The 23,960-nt window shown below is 46.1% G+C and overlaps 1 protein-coding gene across 2 annotated transcripts in view; it reads right to left on the minus strand.

Annotated features, from left to right (window-relative positions):
- TMEM94 (transmembrane protein 94) overlaps nt 1-23,960 on the minus strand; it is a 177,251-nt gene that overhangs the window by 72,624 nt on the left and 80,667 nt on the right. For both annotated transcript variants that reach the window (XM_077459611.1, XM_077459610.1), the window contains exons 12-14: nt 12,293-12,397; nt 5,605-5,769; nt 5,335-5,514 (exon numbers count right to left, since the gene is read on the minus strand). In XM_077459611.1, coding sequence (XP_077315737.1) covers nt 5,335-5,514; nt 5,605-5,769; nt 12,293-12,397 — 450 coding nt within the window. The remainder of the gene's footprint in view (nt 1-5,334; nt 5,515-5,604; nt 5,770-12,292; nt 12,398-23,960) is intronic.

Consider the following 23,960-nt stretch of genomic DNA (forward strand, 5'->3'; position numbering starts at 1 on the left):
GAGCGCGGGCGCCATCCTTTCTCCTCACACATGGAGATGTAGGCCTTCCAGGTACGATGATATATCTTCCGAGGAGAAGATTTTCGCGACCTCAACATAGTTGGGATCACCGAGTCCGATAGACCCCGTTTCCTCAACACCTGGCTCTCTTAATTGCCATGCCGTTAAAGCCAGCAATGGTAAAGCAGGATGGAGAATCGGACCTTGAGACAGAAGGTCCTCTTGTACTGGCAGTCGCCATGGGGCGTCCGCCACCAGGCATACCAGGTCTGTGTATCAAGGACGCTGAGGCCAATCTGGGGCAATCAGTATTACTGGGATCCCCTCGACTTCCCCTCTGCGAAGCAGACATGGCAACAGTTTTAGTGGAGGAAAGGCGTAGCTCAGCTGGTACTGATCCCACAGAGCTCCCAGCGCATCTGACGCATCTGCCCATGGATCTCTTGACCTGGACATGAATCTCGGCACCTTCCGATTGAGACGGGAGGCCAGAAGATCCACGTCTGGTGTGCCCCACCTCTGGATGCAACGCCCATTCTCCTGGGTCCAGCATCTGGCGACTCTGATAGTCTGCCTGCCAGTTCTCCACACCTGGGATGTAAATGGCCGACAAGGCCAGTACGTGTCGCTCTGCCCACCGAAGTATGTGAGCGTGCGGCGGGCGAGCTTTTTGTTCCCCCTTGGTGATTGACATATGCCACAGCCGTGGCGTTGTCTGACTGGATCCTGATCGGACACCCCTGAAGTCTCATCGACCATGTGGAGAGGCATAGCCTGATCGCCCTTAGCTCGAGCAGATTGATTGGCAACTTGGATTCTTCCGCCGACCAGAGGCCCTGAGCCAATTGAACCCCCATCACTCCACCCCAGCCAGATAGGCTGGCGTCTGTTGTGATCACTGTCCACTTCAGAGGTAGGAATGACTTCCCGGACTGAATCACCAGGGACCTCAGCCACCAGATCAGCGAGTCTCTGACTGACTGGCTCACCTGGATCTAGCGATCCAGGGACAACTGAGATTTGTCCCATTTTGTCAAAATCTCTGGAGGACTCTGGTGTGGAACTGGGCATATGGTACTGCCTCGAAGGGGGCTACCATGAGCCCCAGGACTCGCATGCAGAAGCTGAGCGACAACCTCTTGCGTTCATCATCAGTTTTACCACGGATCTGAGAGTCTGCAGTTTGTCTGAAGGGAGAAACACTCTTGCTTCCCTGGAGTCCAGCAGCAAGCCCAAGTACTTCAGATGCTGGGTCGGTAAAATCACTGACTTCTTTAGGTTCAACAGCCACCCAAATTCTTGCAGGGTCTGCAAGGTGATCGCCACATCCTCCTCTAATTCTGAGATGGAAGATGCCCTCAGGAGGAGATCGTCTAGGTATCCCACGATCGCGATCCCACGTTGCCTCAGCAACGCCAAAACTGGAGCCAATACCTTGGTAATGACTCGGGGGGCTGATGCCAGACCAAAAAGGGAGAGCCACAAACTGGTAGTGGGCTTCCCCGACTGCAAATCGCAGAAACTTTTGATGCCGAAGGCATATGGGTATGTGCAGGTAGGCATCCTGGATGTCTAAGGACGCCAGGGAGTCCCCTTGATGGAGTGCAGCTACTACTACTGAGCAAACTGATTCCATTCTGAACCTCTGCCCTTTCACAAAGTGATTGAGGGCTTTTAGGTCCAAGATTGGACGTACCCCTCCCTTCTTGGGAACTACAAACAGATTTGAGTAGAATCCGTGGAAATGTTCTGATTCCGGAACAGGTACAACCACCACGCGACTCAGCAGGTCCCATAGTGCCCCCAAGGGGGCCTCCCAGGGAGCCGGGGATACGGGTATGCTGGAGGGCAAGAATCTGTTTGGCGGCCAAGAGGGAAACTATCTTGAAACCGGAGGAAATCAGATCACAGACCCATTGGTCGGATAGTTAAGAGGACCACCGGGCTGCAAACTCCCTAAGGCGACCCCCCACCGAAACATGGGTGGGGGAAAACCTTCATGCGGTAACACTTTTGTTCACAGGCTTGCGGTTCCAGGGACGTTTTTGTCCTTCTGTGGTCGTCCTGTCTGGCTGGGAACATTTAGCCGAAGCTCAGAGCGGACAAAAAAGCAGTTTGTGAGCGGAAAAAGAGGGCCCTTGCCTACGGCTTGGCTCCTTAGCCTTCCTGGCCTGTGGGAGTAGGGTACTCTTACCACCAGTGGCATTTTTAAAAATGTCATCCAAAGAGGTTTCAAAGAGCCGATCGCCAAGGAAGGGAAGATCCGTCAGGGCTTTTTTGGATGCCCGGTCAGCAGGCCAGCATTTTAACCAAATCAGGCGCCTCGGCACCACTGCTGACACTGAAGCCCTGGATAACAGAGGAAGAATATCCAGGGCCACGTCACAAACGTACTTAAGGCCTTGCACTAGTTGGTCTGCTAGTTTCACGCAGACAGGAGAAGCCTGCTGTTCTCCCAATTTGCGGTGCAACAGTTTTGCCCACTCAGTGTCTGCGACACAAGTGCGGACGCCAGTACTGGTCGCAAGGCGGACCCCACAACTGTAAACAAGGAACAAACCACTGCCTCAGCCTTCCTGTCCGTGGGACCCTTACATGCCGTCCCCTCTACCGGGATCGTGGTTACTTTTTTTAACCTGGATACTGGGGGGTACACGACCGGAGGAGCCGACCACTCCTTGAGAAGGTTTTCCTCAAAAGACCCAAAGGGGACCGCTACATCAGCAGAGGGATCTGCTGGCTCCTGAATCTTCAGGGTATCACGCACAGCTGTTATAAGTGCTCCAACAAGTGCTTTGTCGTGACACGGACCCGGACGGGGACTCATCCTCACTGTCCGAGCGGTCCTGGTCAGTTTCATCTGACAAGACAGAGCAGGGGTCACCAGCCTCAGCAGGACCAGAGTCTGCGTCAGAGCTCTCCCCAGAGACCGTGGGGTGGTGGGCAGGGGCTGCTTTTTTGCACCTTTTTTCCTCAAGTGCCGCCTCCATCTTGGCAACGAGGACCGCCGTCAGGGTGTCCATAGGCACTTCGCAGTCCACAGGCGACTGGTTACAATTGCCTGGATTTCGGGGGAAGAAACACCAGTTTCTGAAGCCATGCTGACACTACCTTGTCTGCCACCAGAAGGGGACTTAGGACAGTGACAGTCCCACCCTCCTTACGGCCGCTGGCTGAGGGGCTCTTTTCCCGCTGGACTCGCCACCCTGAGGAGTTCTGCGCTATTCAGCAGTTAGTGCCTGTAGTCCCCTGTTGGCTCCCAGGTGCAGAGGAAACAGTGCTGTGTTGGTGTAAGCAGCTGCAAATGGTGCTAAAACCGCTCTGAAGTGTGTTCAGGCTTCAAGAAAATGGCCGTCCAGCCCAAGGACATAAAACACAGGGGAAATGGCACAGGAGCACATGCTGCCGCTAGAGAACACTCAAAAAACGTATTCAGGCTATAAGAAAATGGTCGCTGGTGTTCTGAATAGGAAATCACCAGGAAAATAGCTTCTGAAGCCCAGGAGAGCATGCTGCTTGCCCACACCTAAAATGGCCACTGAAATGGCGGTGAGCACAGCGCTGCGCAGGACATCAGCATGGCCTCACAGACACCTTCCAGAGGCATGAAGAATAGGACCCAGAACACAGCTAGCCAGCGCAACCATCCCCCCCAGATGAGAGCCTCTGCATAGACACACACACAGCCACATGCAGCATCCCCCACAGGGAGGGGGGGAGGGAGATAGGGACAGGCAGAGAAGAGAGGGAGGTGAGGGACCTGAATCAATCTCCCAGGGAACGCCCAGCTGCTCAGCCCTGCCAGGCCAGGGAGAGCTGTACTTACCAGTTCTGAAGAGCTGGGAAACATTCCATCACAGACCCACTCACTGATCAGTACAGGGTGGCTGCTGGCCCGGCATACTGTGAGGTAGACATCAGTAGCCCACTCACATGTATGCCCCCAGAGCATAAAAGCTCACCGACCACCTCTGAAGCTGAGGTTTCGGTGCGACCTGTCTCGCACGTAGCTGCAGCCTGCACACGCTCGATGGCCAGACTAGGGAGGCTACAAGGATAAGAGTATCCAGCCGGCTGTTGATAGTAGATCACAGGATCAATCATCTTGCGCAAAAAGTTACGCTTCTGCAGAAAAAAGCATGGGCCGATGGGCCCGCAGGGTTCCTAGGTCCTTTCTCCTTTACTAGGCAAAATAAAACTGATGACTGCAAGGCAGGCTGGATGGATGTTGCCCAAGGGACCTCCCCCTGGATGGAACTAAGAGTTCTGAGTGTTGTATTACAACTAATACCTAGTATCTCCTAGTAATAGGGCATAACAACCAATGGCTAAGAGAGGAGCTGTGTCGGTCGGTGAATATAAGAGAAAAAGCAATGGTAGCACAGATTAAACTGATGCTAAACAATACTGTCTTTTTCCTGTACTGAAAATGCCTTTGTACACTTCTCACATGCTCCAGCGTTACTGTGTCCTGTGGCAGCTCTCCTTCAGCTGCTCTGTAAACACAAAGTGAAAATTGCTCTTTTATCACTCCCCCTTCTCAGGTGAAAACGTGATTGCCCAATTGCTTCACAGGACGCTGAGTCCGCACATGGTGCTGTCTGCTATAGACACACCCCTTTTTACTTAATCCGTCCTCCTCCTCCAAGTAAAGCGTGCAGCACGCTACGGGTCTGACCCAGACCAGGAAGGAGAACAGCCACCATGCGGTTTCCATCAGAGAAACAGCTTTAAAAAAAAAAAAAAAGTAAATGTCTCTATAAAAGCGGCCCGCACCCCTTGACGTTCGGGGGGTGGCGGGAGCGGCTGGCGGCGGGGATGAAGTGGGAGATGGGGGGGTTCTTTACTTACCTGCACTGTTGCAGAGGATTTGCACAGAGCAGTCCAGATCCTCTTCTTCTCGGGTCCCTCCCCCCCTCCTGTTCAGTGCCCCCACAGCAAGCAGCTGGTGATATAATTTGCTGCTCAGTGATTGCAGTATTCTAGTCTGCATCTCCCCAAGGTAATACATAAAACCTGGCCTGTTAGTGGGCCCTGAAGACAGGGTTGATGACCACTGGTCTAAAGTAAAGAAAACTTCTCTTAATTGTCACCATAACAAGTGTCCTCATTGGAAGATTCTTGTTTTGGTGAGAACTCATGATTTTGTATTTTCCGTGACTTTCAATCTCATCGACAACATCCAACCAGCCAATGTTAATGAATGTCCCCAGCAATAAATACCTGACAAAGTTTCAAACCCCCAACCACTCTAAATCAATAAAATGTTGGCTTTAGATACACTTTAATACTGTCTAGTGAAGAAGATTGAAGAAACACTAAACAACAAATCACCTGGCCTGCAGTATCTTGGCTGAAGCTTACATTAGAACCTGAGGCATGTTTGTTTCGGCTCTGAGGCTTTTTCTGTGTATCGGTAGGTCTGGAAAGATCATTTGAACGTTCAGCGCTTTCCTGTTCATTCACCATTTGTAGTACATCTGTGTCTGCCAGCAAAGCTACCATTTCTTGTGGCTGGGGAGACAAGCAAAGTGACACAGGGTTTAGGGCAACTAAAATCATTAAAGAAAGAACATCTGCAGAGCAAAGAAATGTTTTCAGCACCTCTTCTTCCATCTCTGTCTGACAGTAGGTATGTAAAGATAGCTGGTCAGTGACATCCTCGTGTCTATCAGTGGCCTGATCCATTCTACCACTAAAAAAGAGGACTGTCTCTGGGCTTGGATTGGGCCAGGACAGAACACCTTGTTTATCGACACAGCAGATGACCTGTAAGACAAGACAACTATTAACTACATATGACAACATTTACTAGTAGATTGATGCTTCTGATATTCAAAAAACATGGAACATGGACTGACTTTCTGTACCCGAGTTCCAGCACTCCTCAGATTCTAGCTACAAGTAGGGGGACTCTGGGGTATGAGTCCCCCACATACAGAGCTATGCTGCTTGCTCTATGTCAGGGGTGCCCAAACAGGTGGCCCGCGGAGCCCTCTGATGTGGCCCACGACCTCCTGCTCTGGGATGGCTGGTTGGCAAGCCCAGATCGTGGGTTCCTGACCCGGTATCCCCCGGTATCCCCGAGCAGCAGTGTTGTGAATGAAGCCAATGGTAGAGGTGGTTGCGTAGCAGAGCCACATAAGACGATGCTTCCTGTATAGTGCCATCTCCTGTCACAGGCGGAGTGATACCAAATGCACTCTGCTTGGAACAGCAACAGCTGGCGATACCTAAATTGAAGACTATTATTAAAGGTATGTTTAATACTATAATCACAATGTATATATGGGCATATCTGTTCTGCAGTGGTTAACGGGCTGCTTTCAAACTGCACTGAGCCATAAGACCTCTGTTATTACCTACGGGTTTGGTGCGCTTTCAGAAAGTGCACAACACCAGCAGGATATAATAGAATTCTATGACAAAGTGCAGCTAACCCACAGGAAAGCCAGAGGTGCACTGCTCTGGGTAGATCACAGCACATCAGTGTGAAAGCAGACTTGGGCCCCTTTCACATGATTGGTCCAACCCAATAAGATCCTCTATTCACCTCTAAGGAGCGGCAAATGTAAACAGACTTGAGTCTGTTTACACCTGCATACCTTCAATCCGATCCGCTAAAAGGAAAAAAAAAAACAGAAGGGGATCTGTCCCCTTCCATCTGGGTGGATCGGAGGGCCCATAGAGTAGAGTGGGCTGTGTCCGTGTCCGCTCTGTGTATGCAGATTGTACATGGACCTGTTGTCCGCCCACTCCGCTCATTGTGGCCCACGACTGGTTACCAAAGAACTTAAGTGGCCCTTGCATTTCAAAAGGTTGGGCACCCCTGCTCTATGTATTAGTATGCTGTTGACAAGACCACCACTGATATTCTCTGGAAAAAGTCTGGTGGCAGAAAAGATTTGATTTTTCCTACATCTTACATGTAAAAAAGCCATTTCTTGGAATACATCATGGAACACAGAGCAGCCATAATTATTACTCTCTGGGTTATGCGCCACCTATAGGTGAATGGATACTGGCAGATCAAACAGGAAGTCCCCCCCTATATATTCCTCTACAGGAAGTACCTCAGTTTTGTAGCAAGCAATAAATATCCCAGTAAAGAGAAGACCTCTGTGTATTAAAATGTAACAATAAAATACAATCTAAATAAATAACGATTTATCGTACATCATGGGACACAGAGCAGTCATAATAATTACTTTGTGGGATGACCTAAAGCGAAACACAGGAGGGGAGGAGGACACAATCACAGAAACTGCCACCTGAGAAGGACCTATAATGCCACCCGTAACATACTGTAAACCAAATCAGTCTCCTTCATAGCTTTGATATCCATCTGGTAAAACCTTGTGAATGTATGAACCAAAGACCATGTAGCGGCCCTGAAAACCTTAGCCCCTGATGGCGGATAGCCCAAGATGCCCTCACACACCTGGTAGCAAGCGCTTCCACCAGAAAGGGTGGGGACCTGGCCCTTTCAAGCCATAGGCGTGAAAGATAAGCTGGTGGATCCAGTGAGAAATAGTTAACTTGGATGCAGTCTGCCCTTCCTGGGCTCTTCTGGCAGCACAAACCAAGATTCCTGACCTACGCTGACAATTCAAGAACATCCTGACCGCCTGAACTACCTCCAGAGTATGCAGCTATCTTACTCCTGCCAACTGAGGATTTAGAAAAGACGGTAAGACACTGTCCTGTTTCAAATGAAAGAAAAAAGGAAAAAGTGGTCAGCGGGACTTTAAATGAGGTCAATCACTATATAAAGTAAACATGTAGGATATAAAAACAGTGTTGCTTTTATGAGTTCCAACAAAATAAATCTTTATTGCTGTTTCAAGTGAAAACTAAAAACTAAAACATTCTCTTCTTGGTCTAAAAGCCAATCTAGGCAAGAAAGATGCATGAGGACGCAACATCACCTTGTGATGGTGCGAAACCAAGAACAGCTTCTTACATGAAAGAGCCGCCAGCTCTGACACTCTTGCTGAAGTGATAACAACCAAAGAGCCACCTTCCGAGTTCAAAGACTAACGGAGTTTCTCTAATTGGTTCAAAAGATGGCTTCTGCAAGGACAGTCCCGACCAAGCTCAAGTTCTAAGGACATAAGGTTGGCCCAACAGGCAGGACTGTCTGCGTTACCCATTGCATTAAGTACGAAAGGAGTGAGAAACAATGGTCTCTAGAAAAAAAATAGAGACTAAATCTGATCCTTAATGGATCTCAAGGCCAATCTAATTTCCCCTCCCGATTGAAGAAAGGAAAAAACATAGCCGCTTTTTACCAATTCCTCTAAAACTCAGTGGTGTCTGACAGCACATTGTTAGCAAGCACAGATCCTAGACATTGGTAGGCATCACATGGAGAAGAAAAATAGGATTTTTTTGTACTCACCATAAAATCCTTTTCTCAGTAATTCACCGACTGACAAAGCTTATTTTCTTTAGACCATTGGGTTGTTATGCCACCTTCAGGAGAAGACTAGGCATTACGTTACATTATGTTAACATGTGATAATAAAACTAGAACTTTCTAGTTCCGCCCAAGGGCGGTCCCTTAGGCAACAATCCCTCAGCATGCTACTGCAGCCTCAGTATGTCAACAAACAGTATAACGTAAAGAAAAATATGAGGGGAGGGTGCTGTGTCAGTCAGTGAATTACAGAGAAAAGGATTTTACGGTGAGTACAAAAATTCCTATTTTCTCTTATATTCACCGACTGACACAGCTTCTTCTCTTTAGACCATTGGGATGTCCCCAAGCAGTGCCAAAACGAGGGGTGGAAAACAGCATAAACTTCATCCACCATGGCACGTGGGAGCTAGTACAAGCTTTACCCACAAAAAAACTACAGTGTGTGGAAAAAACCACCACAAAAAAAACAGGGTGCTCCTCAGCAGAGAAGCACTATCCTCAAACCACAACAAAAACTGCGGTAACGCATGCAACAGTAAACGGTAAACGACCGTCAGGGCCGGTACATGTCGCTATGCCCACCGAAGTATGTGAGCGACCTCCCATGCGGCGGCCAAGCTTCTTGCTCCTCCTTAGTGATTGACATATGCCACAGCAGTGGTGTTGTCTGACTGTATCCTGATCGGACGCCCTTGCAGTCTCATTGACCATGTGGAGAGGCATAGCCTGATCGCTCTCAGTTCGAGCAGATTGATCGGCAACTTGGATTCCTCCGTCGACCAGAGGCCCTGAGTCGACTGAACTCCCATCACTCCACCCCAGCCAAATAGGCTGGCGTCCGTTGCAATCAACTGCCATTTCAGAGGTAGGAATAACTTCCCAGACTGAAGCCCTGGGGACCTCAGCCACCAAATCAGGGAACCCCTGACTAACTGGCTCACCTGGATCTGTCGATCCAGGGACAACGGAGATCTGTCTCACTTTGTCAAGATCTCCTTCTGCAGGACTCTAGTGTGGAACTGGGCATATGGTACTGCCTCGAAGGAGGCCACCATGAGTCCCAGGACTTGCATGCAGAAGTGCAGCGACGACCACTTGCAGTTAATCAGCAGTTTTATTGCGGCTCTGAGAGTCTGCAGCTATTCTAAAGGGAGAAACACTCTTGCTTCCCTGGAGTCCAGCAGCAAGCCTAGGTACTCCAAATGCTGAGTCGGTACTATCACCGACTTTTTTAGGTTCCACAGCCACCCAAATTCTTGCAGGGTCTGCATGGTGATCGCCACATCCTCTTCTAACTCTAAAACAGAAGACGCTCTCAGGAGGAGATTGTCTAGGTAACCCACGATCGCGATCCCGTGTTGCCGTAGCAACGCCAACACAGGAGACACTACCTTGGTAAAGACTCGGGGGGCTGATACCAAACCAAAAGGGAGAGCCACAAACTTGTAGTGGGCTTCCCCGACTGCAATTGCAGAAACTTTTGATGCCAAAGGCATATGGGTATGTGCAGGTATGCATCCTGGGGATGTCCTAGGACACCAGGGAGTCCCCTTGATGGAGTGCAGCGACTACTGAGCGAACTGATTCCATTCTGAACCTCTGCACTTTCACAAAGTGATTGAGGGCTTTTAGATCCAAGATTGGACGTACCCCTTTCCTTCCTGGGAACTACAAACAGGTTTGAGTAGAACCCCTGGAAAGTTCCGATTCCGGAACAGGTACAATCACCCCGCGATTCAGCAGGTCCCCTACTGCCCCCAAGAGGGCCTCCCGGCGAGCCGGGAGAACGGGTATGCTGGAGAGGAAGAATCTGTATTGCAGCCAAGAGAGGAAAGCTATCTTGTAGCCGAAGGAAATCAGATCGCAGACCCATTGGTCGGACAATCGAGAGGACCACCGGGCTGCAAACTCCCGAAGGCGACCCCCCACCCGAGTCATGGGTGGTGGCAAACCTTCATGCAGTAGCACTTTTGTTCGCAGACTTGCGGTTCCAGGGATGTTTCTGCCCTTCTGTGGAAATCCTGTCAGGCTGGGGACGTTTAGCCGAAGCTCCAGGCTGCCGAAAAAGCCATTTGTGAGTGGAAAAAGAGGACCCTTGCCTACGGCGTGAAACCTTAGCCTTCCTGGGATGTGGGAGTAGAATACTCTTACCACTTGTGGCATTCTTAATGTCATCCAAAGAGGCTCCAAAGAACCGGTTGCCAAGATCAGTCAGGGCTTTTTTGGATGCCTGGTCAGCAGACCAGCATTTCAACCAAATCAGGCGCCTCAGCACCACTGCTGACACTAAAGCCCTGGATAACAGGGGGAGGGTATCCAGGGCCACATCACAAACGTACTTAAGACCATGCACTAGTTAGTCTGCTAGTTCCACGCAGACAGGAGAAGCCTGCTTTTCTCCCAATTCGCGGTGCAACAGTTTTGCCCACTCAGTGTCTGCGATACAAGTGCGGATGCCAGTACTGATCACATGGTTGACCCCACAACCATAAACATGGAATGAGCAGTGACAGTCCTACCCTCCTTACTGCTGCTGGTTGAGGGGCTCTTCCCCGCAGGACTCACCACCCTGAAGGGTCCTGCGCAATCCAGCAAGTAGTGCCTGTGGTCTCTGTTGGCTCCCAGGTGCAGAGGGATCCGCTCTGTGTCAGTGAAAGCTTCTGCTAATGGCGCTGAAACCGCTCTGCAAAGTGCTCAGGCTCAAAGGAAATAACTGCCCAGCGTCCAGTATAAGGACATAAAACACTGGGAAAATGGCCGCCAGAGCACAGGGACACATGCTGCCGCTAGAGAAAGCTGAAAAACGTGTTCAGGCTTCTAGGAAATGGCGCCGGCATCCAGTATAAGGAAAATCACAGGGAAAATGGCCGCCGAAGCACAGGAGAGCATGCTTTCCCTTGCCCACAACTAAGATGGCCGCTGATGCTGAAACAATGAGGGACAGAGCTGAACAAATGGCGGTGATCAGCGCTGCAAGGGACACAGGCACCTCCAGGGACATGAGAAACAGGACTCAGGGCACAGCCAGCCAGCGCAGCCCCCCCCCCCCCCCCCACAGGTGAGAGGCCCCCCCAGAGAGCCCCTGTACAGACACACACACCGATCAGCAGCCACATGCAGCATCCCCTACGGGGGGGGGGAATAGGGACAGGAAGAGAAGAGAGGGAGGTGAGGGACTCCCGAATCGACCTCCCAGGGAATGCCCAGCTGCTCAGCCCCACTGAGGCAGGGAGAGCTGTACTTTACCAGTCCTGAAGAGCTGGGAGACATTCCATTATAGACCAACTCTCTGATCAGTACAGGGTGGCTGCTGACCTTGGTACACTGACGCAGACATCAGTAGCCAGGTCATATGTGCGTCCCGAAGCATAAAAGCTCACCAACCACCTTTGGAGCTGTGGTTTCGTCGTGGCCGAGCCAGCGTGGAGCTCTGGTCTGCACACGCTCGATGGTCAGGCTGGGAGACTACAAGGATAAGGGTATGGGTGTCACCCAGCCGGCTGTTGATAGCAGATCACAGGATCTATCATCTTCCGCAAAAGGCCAAGCTTCTGCAGAAAAAAAAAAAAAAGCGGACCGATGAGCCCGTCAAGGTTCCTAGGTCCTTCTCCTTCACTAGGCAAAATAAAACTGAGGCTGCAGTAGCATGCTGAGGGGTTGTTGCCTAAGGGACTGCCCCTTGGGCGGAACTAGAAAGTTCTAGTTTTATTATCACATGTTAAATTGTAATGCCTAGTCTTCTCCTGAAGGTGGCATAACAACCCAATGGTCTAAAGAGAAGAAGCTGTGTCAGTCGGAGAATATAAGAGAAATTATGGAACCATGGCAGTAAATTGTGCTTATATTTAAAAAGCCAATATTCCCACTCACCGTGACAGATCCCAGGCCATGCAGCAAACCAGACGTATAGGACAGCGTCTCACATTTCCCCCTTACAACGCGCAGGAAGTGGGTATACACAGAGCGCAACATTTCCTATACAAGAGATAAATGTGTTAAAAAACAGGAGTCAAAATGAGAAAAGTACAAAAAAATTAAATGGAGGTCAAAACTTTTGCTCTGCCCAGGCAGAGCAGAGGAACAGTTTTTTTTCACACATTCAAAATAATAATTTTAGACCTGAAGATTACGAAAAAAAATAAAAAAAATAAAACATCATCTTTTCTGATAGCAAAGGCCTTGAAGAATACATTACAGGCTCTCCTCACTTAATCAATGTAAATGGTGAATAAACTTCACGCCTCGTAATCTGTATATAGTGCTCTAAATAGAAAAGCTGCTATCCCCACTAAAGTGACAATGTGCTTTAGAGCAAAAGGGAGCACTCAGTGGAAATATATGACTAATTAAAGAAATATATATGTGGCATATACCGTGTTGGGTATTAATGAAATGAAAAATCCATTAACTAACATTTGATTACATACAAACACATAAGATGAAATATTCGATTAAATATTCGATCAATAATTCAACATGTTCAAATTGCAAAAGCACACAAAAACAAATAAATCCTATAGAAAGCGACTTATGGCCGTGCAGTAATTAAATCGTCTCAGAATGGCTTGATACGCGTGCCTCCGCCAGTTGGCTTTTTTTTTACCGTTTAACAGATGAAGATGACCATTTTAGCTAAAAAGTAGGTCGAATGCGCTTATTGCAGAACCTGTCTGCTGACAATGGTGGATCCTGAACACCTGCAAGAGAACTTCCTCCCGCCAGGAATCATTGGTGAAGAATATACGAGAAATGACAGAGGAATCTAATATAGTGTAATCCCGTTTATTTATAAAAGATTAAAAAGCTAAAAATCCAAATGGCTCACTTAAACACGTAGTGCCTTTGCTCGGCACAGAGGCTGTGAGCGTGTCTAGTGGTTGGATGTCTCCTCGCAGCTCTCGCCCCGTAAAAGCGCGCACAACACCTTGCTCGACACGCAAACCGAATATGGACATGACTACGGCGCCTCGACATAGGTTTCGTATAATTTTACATCATCGGGAAGCATTCATTGGTCACTAATATTGTGCCCAATGAACGCTTCCTGATGACATAAAACTATACGAAACGTACGTCGAGGCGCCATGGTCACGTCCATATCCGGTCCCTTTGGGTTGAGTGTCGAGCGAGGTGGAACACACGTGTGTATGGGCAAGAGCCACGAGGAGATTTCCAACCATGTCCACCATTGCCAAAGGGTGAAGATACCCCGTGGGTCCCCAAACTTATACCCCAAGAGTCTCACACTGGGACCATCAAGCGACCCCAGCCCCGTTGACCTGCAGCATTGTGATCTCCCGTTCTGAGCTCTGGTATAGTCGCCTCAGGGCTCCGGGGCTTAGAAAACCCCAGAGCTTAATCGGACGACCAATTAGAACCCGCGTAGCCTGTCCTCTCAGCGGGGAAGAAGATGCATGGAGATCGCCGCACTGCAGGTCAGTGGGACTTGGGGGGGGGGGGGGGGGGGGGGGCGAGGAAAGGGTCCTGTGTAAGTTGACTTTACAGATTTTTCTGTAAAGGTGAACTTACACTTTAACCACTTGAGTCCCGGAGTCAGACTTTTTACACCTGTCAGACGGGTGTCATCCATTTTGCCAACAAAAAATGGATTCAGTTTAAATCAGTTTAGCCATCTTCCATTTAGTTCTGTAATGTTTCCATCTGTTTTTTGTTTGCTTCCGTTTTTCTTTTAAAACAAAACAAAAATGCAGACTTTTTTTTTTTTTTTTTTTTTAACGTAACAACAGACCTTAACGGAAGTGGTTGAAAAACAGACGCAAAGGGATGTTGTAAAGCGCTGAGCAAACTTTTGGCGCTATATAAAACCTGTATAATAATAATAATGACATTTATAGGGCACACAAATGTTATCCAATTGTTTGGCAAAACATAAAAGATAGATGAGGTTGTGCCAAATAAACAGATACTCAACAGGTCCAGCCTTAACATCGAGTGTGCCTGTGAAATGCCGAAAAAAATGTTGGCACCCTAAATTTTCCATAGGCGACACTTTAAAAGTCTGTACAGGTCATCTGTTTAGAGTTGACCATTAAAAATGGGCCTGAAATTATTGCGCTCAGTGCACGACCATTTGCAACATGTGTGGTGCAATCGACCTTTAGTACATTAGTGCCTCAGATGCGTGTACATTATCTCACATAAGTGAGTACACTCCACACATTTTTGTAAATATTATATCTTTTCATGTGACAACACTGAAAAAAAAAAAAAGACACTTTGCTACAATGTAAAGTAGTGAGTGTACAGCTTGTATAACAGTGTAAATTTGCTGTTCCCTCAAAATAACCGATGGCAACAAAAGTGAGAACACCCTTAAGTGAAAATGTCCAAATTGGGCCCAAAGTGTCAATATTTTGTGTGGCCGCCATTATTTTCCAGCACTACCTTAAACCTCGAGCATGTGGGCTTGCCCGGGATGTGAGCCAGAGGGGACGTGTGCTCGAAGAGCTCCGTGCTAATCCTGCAGATTTGCCCTGTCAGACTGCTCATTCTCCGCTGGAAGAACCCCCCTCGGCTTCTCCGCTCACCCTGGATCCCTCGTCGGCCACAATTATGTCTGTAAAAGGCAGTGGAAAAGCACAAAACACTGCCAAGCCACAGAGGCCAGGTAAGTGGAGGGCCGCAAGCTCTCTGAGCGCCATCTTCGGCTCTGCTTCCGGAGCACAGCGTGGGGGGGGGGGGGGGGGGCAAAGCCTGATGAGATCTCCTATAACCATGGTGTCTCCTGCAGCAGAAACCAATTCCAATGGTAAAGGTGGAACATCTAGCATCTGAGTGCACCCTGATCCGCCATGACCTAGATAAAATCAGAGGGAGACTCACTGAAGTTGAGGGTCGGATTAGCAATGTGGAGGACCAGCAGGGATCCCACTCATCACAGATTACAGAACTGCAGTCCCGGGTGAACTCGCTAGTCCATAAAGTGGACGATGCTGAGAACAGACAGAGGCGTAACAATATACGTGTGGCGAGTCTGCCAGAGGGTGAGGAGGGCTCCCGCCCGGCTGTCTTTGCTGAATCCCTGTTTAAAACATTGCTGAACTTACCTGATATGCCACCCACCTATGTGGCAGAAAGTGCCCAATAGGGTTCATACGGGCCGTCACCCAGAGGGGGCCCCCCACAGCCATTCCTAGTCCAGATCCTTAATTACTGTGATAGGGATATGATTTTAGCCGAGGCCCGGAAGCACCCAGAATTACCCTATGAAAATACAAAAGTAATGTTCTTACCTGATTTCTCGGCGGAGGTATAGAAAACGCAGATCGTTTAATGAGGTGAGACGCAGGCTCAGAGAAAAATACATCAAATACAGTATGCTATACCCCAGCAGATTGAGGGATCCCATATAAAGGCACCGTGTGGTTCTTTGACACGCCTATGGAAGCCAGTGACTGGATTGAAGGTCTGTGAGTAAAGGGCAGCAAAGCCTGAGGCTAAAGTTTGTTTTGTTTCCTAACACTTGTTAAACTGCTCTGGATTCCTCCGTTTGGGGTGGGGGAAGATGGGGGGCTATGTCCTGCACACGCAGCTTCTAAACGTGTGGACCTGGCCACTAGGCCTGGAATGCTTTTAAGGCCCTGAAAATCTCCCCTGCAGGAACAACGGGTGCACATTTCCCCAAGTGGGGGTCTGACGGGTATCCATTTCAGAGACATGGAGCGATAAAGGCACGGACACTATGTTTTCAGATTGATGGACTCCAGAAATGTTTTTTATATTCTTTTTTTTTTTTTGCACAATTTTTCTTTTTTCCTTTGTTTGGTTCTGAACTTTTCTGTGGTCACGCTTTCAAGAAATCTTTTCGGACGAGTTTTGGGGAAAAGCTGTGTGTACTTTTTGTTTTGGTTTTATATATATTGGAAACTAGTTTCTATTACATGTGCAGCTTTTCACACTAAGCCCTAAGTCACACCAATGCATCAATTTTTTTCTCACAATGTTGGTACACTATGCAATGTATACTATGTTGAAATAGGATTATGGCGGGATCAACAGTTAATCTGGTCTCTTGGAACGTCCAAGGCTTAAATGACAAATTTCGTTGAGCCTTGAGGTTCTAATACCTAAAGACAATTAAACCCCATGTGGTGTTCTTACAAGAGACACATTTGGATGGGAACAGGGGACTGGCTTGCGCAGAGCCAGGATACAGCGGGCATTGCATGCGACATATTCCACCTATGCCAGGTGGGTGTCAATCTTAATTAACAAGGCGGTACCCTGTACCATACATTATGTCATCTCAGATCCTGGTGGCCGTTTCTTAATTGTTATAGCCGATATTAGCACATGCAAGATGGTCTTGGTAAATGTCTATATAGCTCCTCCTTTTCAGGTCCAGGTACTATATGACCTCCTTGGTAAGCTGGCCCCTTACATACATCTTCCCCTTATCATAGCAGGGGATTTCAATGCCATACTATTTGCCATACTAGACTCATCTAACGTATCTATGGTGGCAGCTACTGCCTCCTTGACAAAATTATGGCAATGGAAAAACCCCACCACCAGGAGCTTCTTGCACCTATCAAAAACTCATAGATCTTCCTCAAGGATTGCTCCTCTTTTTACAAGATGTGGGGTCATCAGAGGCAGTGTTCGAGATATTAGATACATTTGCCACTTTTTCAGGACTAAGAGTGAACTGTGAGAAATCTAATGTGATGGCTATTGACGCGGGCCCCCAGGTTTTGGCAACTAAAATAGTTCCCATTTCATGGGTATCAGAGTTCAAGTACCTGGGCATATGTATATCGCCCAGAGTAGGTGATTTCATGTCCCTCAATTTGCTCTCTTTATTGGCCAAAGTTAAGTTGCAGTTAGATGCTTGGAGACATCTGCCATTGTCCCCGATTGGAAGGGTTTACCTTCTAAAAATGAAGATTCTTTCAGTCTTCTTATATTTCCTACGGAACAATACAATCTGGATCTGCTCTTTTTTTAGAAGGGTAAACAGCTTATTTCCTTCTTATGGGTCACTGCACACCCCAGGATTGGCCTTGCAGGAACCCTTGGGTCAAGGTCGACTAGCGTTACCAGACCTGTTCAAATACTTTATAGTGGGACAAATGGTGATTGCTGGACACTGGCTGACAAGAGACGATGGGGACTCATCATATGAGAGTCTGTTTTACCTAGTATGCAGTATAGGGGACCCCGGGCCTCTCCGTCCTACTGGCTCGATGAGAACTATACTATACGCGCATGGGACAGAGCACAGGCGTTGATGAAATCTGCAGATGGGGGTTGGTCACAGGACACCCTGCTCTGGTTTAACCCTAGATTAACCCTACTTTGGTGCAATTCCCGACCCAATAATATGGGCTAGAGTTGGCATTAAACAACTGAAACATATAGTGTGTGTGTGTGTGTGTGTGTGGGGGGGGGATTACTTACATTTGATCAACATAAGGATAAATATAACCTTCCCAACTGGTATCTCTTCTGATATATTCAGTTGAGACACACGTTCCTAACTCCGTTCAGCTCAGATAAACTGGAGCTGGGTGCCTCCCCATTAGATCGCATGCTGGGTAATGAAGTCTTACAAAAAAAATTATCAGAAGTTTACAAGGAATTATTTGTGGAAAGGCCAAAAATGCTCAGCAAATGCAGGGATACATGGAATGCACTGGTAACAGATTTGGGGGGGACTGGGATGACATGTGGGAACACCTGTTCCGGACTCTGTCAGCTAGAGATAGGCTTATTCAATTTAAAATACTGCACAGGGTTTATTGTACCCCAGGGAGAATAGCTGGTTTTTATGGTACTGATGCAGCAGAGTGCTGGCGGTGCACGACTAACCATGGCGATTTTGAACCCATATTCCGGCAGTGCCAGCCGATACAGGAGTTCTGGACGGGGGTTACACGCTCTGTACAGAAATTGCTTTTGGTGTCAACTCCTCTAATGGTCTCAGTATATCTGCTGGGCCTGGTGGAGGGGCTGGCGCCAAAAAGGGCGCAAATGACTATGAATTCTCTCTCCCTATTTTATGCATGTAACGCTATCTTACTTTGTTGGAAAAAACCTGAACCACCCACAGTGTCCTACTGGAAAAACATAATTAATAAACTGCTACCCTTTTACAAAGCAACATACTGAAGTAGGGGTTGTCCAAATTTTTTTCTAGAAAGTATGGCAATGCTGGCTTCATGCCAAGGACACGTTGATCTGACCTGCCACGGTGGGGGAATGCTTTAACTGGGGCACTCTTCGACCCTAGGTAAATTGACCATGTAAAGTTGACCAAATAAATATTTGACTATGTGATGAATGGGTGCACTATGGACTGAATCTTCTTATAGCCTAGGCCTACTAGGCCATCATTATGTAGAGCAACAATTCTTTTTTGAAAATAGAGTTCTTTGCCATGAGGGGTTGAACTTTCAGTGACCAGTATGAAGGAATGAGAGCAATAACACCAAATTTAAACACACCTGCTCCTCATTCACACCTGAGACCTTGTAACACTAATGAGTCACATGACATCGGGGAGGGAAAATGGAAGATTGGGCCCAAATTTGGACATTTTCACTTAGGGGTGTACTCACTTTTGTTGCCAGCTGTTTAGACATTATTGGTTGTGTGCTAAGTTATTTTGAGGGGACAGCGAATGTACACTGTCATACAAGCTGTACACTCACTACTTTACATTGTAGCAAAGTATCATTTCTTTAGTGTTGTCACAAGAAAAGATATAATAAAATATTTACAAAATTGTGAGGGGTGTACTCACTTTTGTGAGATACTGTATTTACGCTCTTATGGTTGAGTCTTTTTGGCAGAAGAGTGGGAGGACATTTTTTTTGGGTGGGGGCTTAGGTTTAACTTCATTTGTTTACACTTCTTTTTTTCCAGCAACTTTATATTTTATGACTTAGGCAGCATTCACACCTGAGCATAACGTTATTCTGGCATTTTTTTTTCATCCCTCTGTTATGATTTTGGCACTTTTTATGCGCGATGTGCGTGTTTTTATACAGCGAATTTGAGCTTTGGCTTTTTTTTTTATTAGTCAAAAGGGAAAACTATTATGGATGAGATGTTGGGACACTGCATTCTGATCACCAGCGACATCCCATCCGAGTTCCAGTTTCTATACTTATGCCTGGTTGACTCTCTGCTGCTGGCATTTGAGTTCACATCTTCTGGTAAGAGTACATACCCTCTCTTTTGGGGGGGGCGGATGCACAGTCTTTGGTGACCCCTTTAATAGATGCCATTCTATGTCTGTCTGTACTGAATAAACTCTATCCCATATCCTTGTTTCCATGAACTATTATTTTTGGATGCTGGTGACTTTTGCATCTAGCTTAACAGAGCTAGATGCCTGCTTACCACATTTGAACTGTGTTTATTTTTTAGCGGCTACTTATATATTTGTTTTATTTTTAGGATTTAGTTGTTTAACCACTAAAATACAGGGCACTTTCGCCCCCTTCCTTCCCAGACCAATTTTGAGCTTTCATCGCTCTCGCACTTTCAATGACAATTGCGTGGTCATGCTACACTGTACCCAAATTAAATTTTTATCATTTTTTTCGCACAAATAGAGCTTTATTTTGGTGATATTTATTCACGACTCCGTTTTTTATTTTTTTCCGATATAAGCGCAAAAAAAGCAGAAATTTGAAAAAAATATATATTTTCTTTTTTCTATTTTAAAAGAAATCCAATAAAATCGAATTTTGTCATAAATTTAAGCCAAAATGTATTCCGTTAAGTGTATAATAATTGGTTTGTGTGATCACGGACATATGTACGCAAATGATCATGTACCGATGTGTGCAGGTGATCACGTACATATGTGTGCAGATAATCATTGGAACATGTGATTTTAGTGGGACATATGTGGGGGACATGTGTTTTTTTTATTTGGGGACATGTGTGGTGACATGTGTATTGTGGTGACATGTGTGTTTACACTGTAGGTTTATACTAGACTAGTGATCAGTGAGTAAAAAGCTGTAAAAACAGCTCATACTCACTGATCACCAGCCGGCTGCAGCGATCTGCTCTCCTCTCCTCAGCGACGACTTCCGTGTGAGGAGAGCCGATTGCCTAGCAACCGGCTGTTTGTTTACATCACATGACGGCCGTGATTGGACACGGCCGTCATGTGATCAGGAGGGCCAATCACAGACGCCTCCTGCCGACCCGAGATGCGCCGTGTCTGGGTGACATGAGCGCATCCGGATCGCGCCGCTGCGCGGGCACGCGCGGGTGATCCCCCTCCTTCTGAAGGACGTTCCTGAATGTCCATTCAGAAGGAGGCGGCTCCCACCCGGCCGTATATGTACATTGGCCGGGTGGGAAGTGGTTAAGCTCATGTGCACTTTAATATTGGTGCAAGCCAATTATTATTATGCATATAGTATTTTGTGCATACACTTTGCACTAATTTTGTTGAACATTTGCATTTATTTTGATTTATTGTTTGTATACGCAAGCCTATGTGTATTTTATTGGCGCAAGCCAATATTATTTAACACTTAATTTATTCATTGTGTATTCATTTTGCAGATTTGCATATATGCACTTTTATTGGTTCACACCCACATAGGCTTCACATTTAGCACTGCACTTTTTTACTTTTCACTATTTACACGAATTCATCAGATCGCAGTGTTAGCTATTTTTTTTTATTTTTTTGGTAGTGCAGTAATCCGTCATTTATATATATATATATATATATATATATATATATATATATATATATATATATATATATATATTACATTCATATCAGTCCCTGCCCTCAAGGAGCTTACGATATAAAGGGACTCACATTTACAGTATAAACTGCACAACTCAGTTGAACAACAAACTGGAATCTTATGCGGGGAGGGAAGTAAAAATAAACTAAAATAATATGGTTGCATAAGTGTGCACACCCTTAAACTAATACTTTGCTGAAGCACCTTTTGATTTTATTACAGTACTCAGTCTTTTGGGTATGAGTCTATCAGCACGGCACATTACGACTTGGCAATATGTGCCCACTCTTCTTTGCAAAAACACTCCAAATCTGTCAGATTGGGAGGGCATCTCCTGTGCACAGCCCTCTACAGAACACCCCACAGATTTTCAATCAGATTTAGGTCTGGGCTCTGGCTAGGCCATTCCAAAACCTTAATCTTCTACTGGTGAAGCCATTCCTTTGTTGATTTGGATGTATGCTTTGGGTTGTTGTCATGCTGAAAGATAAAATTCCTCTTAATGTTCAGCTTTCTAGCAGAAACCTGAAGGTTTTGTGCCAATATTGACTGGTATTTGTAACTGTACACAATTCCCTTTACCTTGACAAAGGTTCCTGTTAAAGCTGAAGAAAAACAGCTTCAAAGCATGATGCTACCACCACCATGCTTCACTGTAGGTATGGTGTTCTTTTGGTGATGTGCAGTTGTTTTTGCACCAAACATATCTTTTGGAATTATGGCCAAAAAGTTCAGCTTTGGTTTCATCAGACCAAAACACATTTTCCCACATGCTATTGGGAGACTTCGGATGTGTTTTTGAAAAATTTAGCCGGGCTTGGATGTTTTTCTTCCTCTTGCCACTCTACCCCATAGCCCAGACATATGAAGAATACGGGAGATTGTTGTCACATGTACCACATAGCCAGTACTTGCTAGATATTCCTGCAGCTCCTCTAATGTTGCTGTAGGCCTCTTGGCAGCCTCCATGACCAGTTTTCTTCTGGTCTTTTCATCAATGTTGGATGATAATGTCACTGTTCTGCCATATTTTCTCCACTTAATGACTGTCTTGACTGTGTTCCATGGTATATCAAATGCCTTGGAAACTCTTTTGAACCCTTCTCCTGACTGATACTTTTTAAAAATGAGATCACTCTTTCTGTAGGATGCGACTCAGAAAATGTCAGGAAAGACCTACTAGAACAGCTGCCCTTTATTTGGGGTTAATCAGAAGCACTTCATGACAGTTATGTACCGACTCCTTTTTAACATTAATTTGAATGTGATTGCTTAATTCTGAACACCGCTACATCCCCATTTATAAGAGGGTGTGCACACTTATGAAACCACATTATTTTAGTTTTTTATTTTTACTTCCCCCTTAAAAGATTTCAGTTTGTTTTTCAATTGAGTTATACAGTTTATAGGACACATTAACCAGATAAAGACCAGCCTCATTTTGAGATTTTGGCGTTTACATGTTTAAAACAGTTTTTTGTGCTAGAAAATTACTTAGAACCCCCAAACATTATATATATTTTTTTCTAACACCATAGAGAATAAAATGGCGATCATTGCAATACTTTTTGTTCACACCGTATTTGCGCAGCGGTCTTACAAGCGCACTTTTTTTGGAAAAAATTAACTTTTTTGAATATAAAAATAAGACAACAGTAAAATTAGCCCAATTTTTTTTTTTTTTATATTGTGAAAGATAATATTATGCCGAGTAAATTAATACTCAATATGTCACGCTTCAAAATTGTGCCCACACGTGGAATGGCATCAAACCTTTACCCTCAAAAATCTCCATAGGTGACATTTAAAAAATTCTACAGGTTGCATGTTTTTAGTTACAGAAGAGGTCTAGGGCTAGAATTATTGCTCTCGCATTAACAATCTCGGTAATACCTCACATGTGTGGTTTGACCACCGTTTTCATATGTGGGTGCTACTCACATATGCGTTCGCTTCTGCGCGTGAGCTCGTTGGGCTGGGGCATTTAAAAAAAAAAAAAAGATTTCTTATTTATTTTACTTGATTTTATTTATTTTTACCCTGTTTTTTATTTTTTTAAAAATTGGGTCATTTTTATTCCATTACAAGCAAGGTAAACATCCCTTGTAATAGAAAAAAGCATGACAGGTCCTCTTAAATTAGAGATCTGAGGTCAAAAAGTCCTCAGATCTCATATTTGGACTTAAATGCAATAAAAAAAATAAAAAAATAAAATTGTCATTTGAAAAAAGGAAATTGGAAAAATGTGCTTTTAAGAGGTATGGGCGGAAGTGATGTTTTGACATTGCTTCCGCCCTGCTATGGTATGGAGATGGGTGGGGGCCATCTTGCCCCCACTCATATCCATGCCAAGCAGAAGACAGGACCCGATCACCTCCGCCATTACCAACGGCTCCAGTAAGCGGCAGAGGGCAGGTGGCACCTCACCCGTCCGCCAATAACCGTGATCTTGTGGCGAATGCGCCACAGAGACCACCATTATCGTAAACACGGCCGTTGTCTGAAGAGATGGATACCCCAGTTGTGACAACAGCTACTGCCGTTACCGAGATATCCCTCTTCAAAAAAGGGACCTACATCGTCGTGTGCTGGTCGTGAAGTGGTTAAAAAGGTGGGAAAAGTTCTGAAATGATTTATATTTCTCTTGGTTTTTTTTTTTTTTTTACATCACAGAAACCTGACATTTTAACAGGGGTGTGTAGACTTTTTATATCCACTGTATATACAGGTCCTTCTCAAAAAATTAGCATACTGTGATAAAGTTCATTATTTTCTGTAATGTACTGATAAAC

The sequence above is a fragment of the Lithobates pipiens genome, unplaced genomic scaffold (genome assembly GCF_037356315.1).
Source record: "Lithobates pipiens isolate NorthernLeopardFrog02 unplaced genomic scaffold, aLitPip1_a1.2 Scaffold_28, whole genome shotgun sequence".
NCBI classification, from domain to species: Eukaryota; Metazoa; Chordata; class Amphibia; order Anura; family Ranidae; genus Lithobates; species Lithobates pipiens.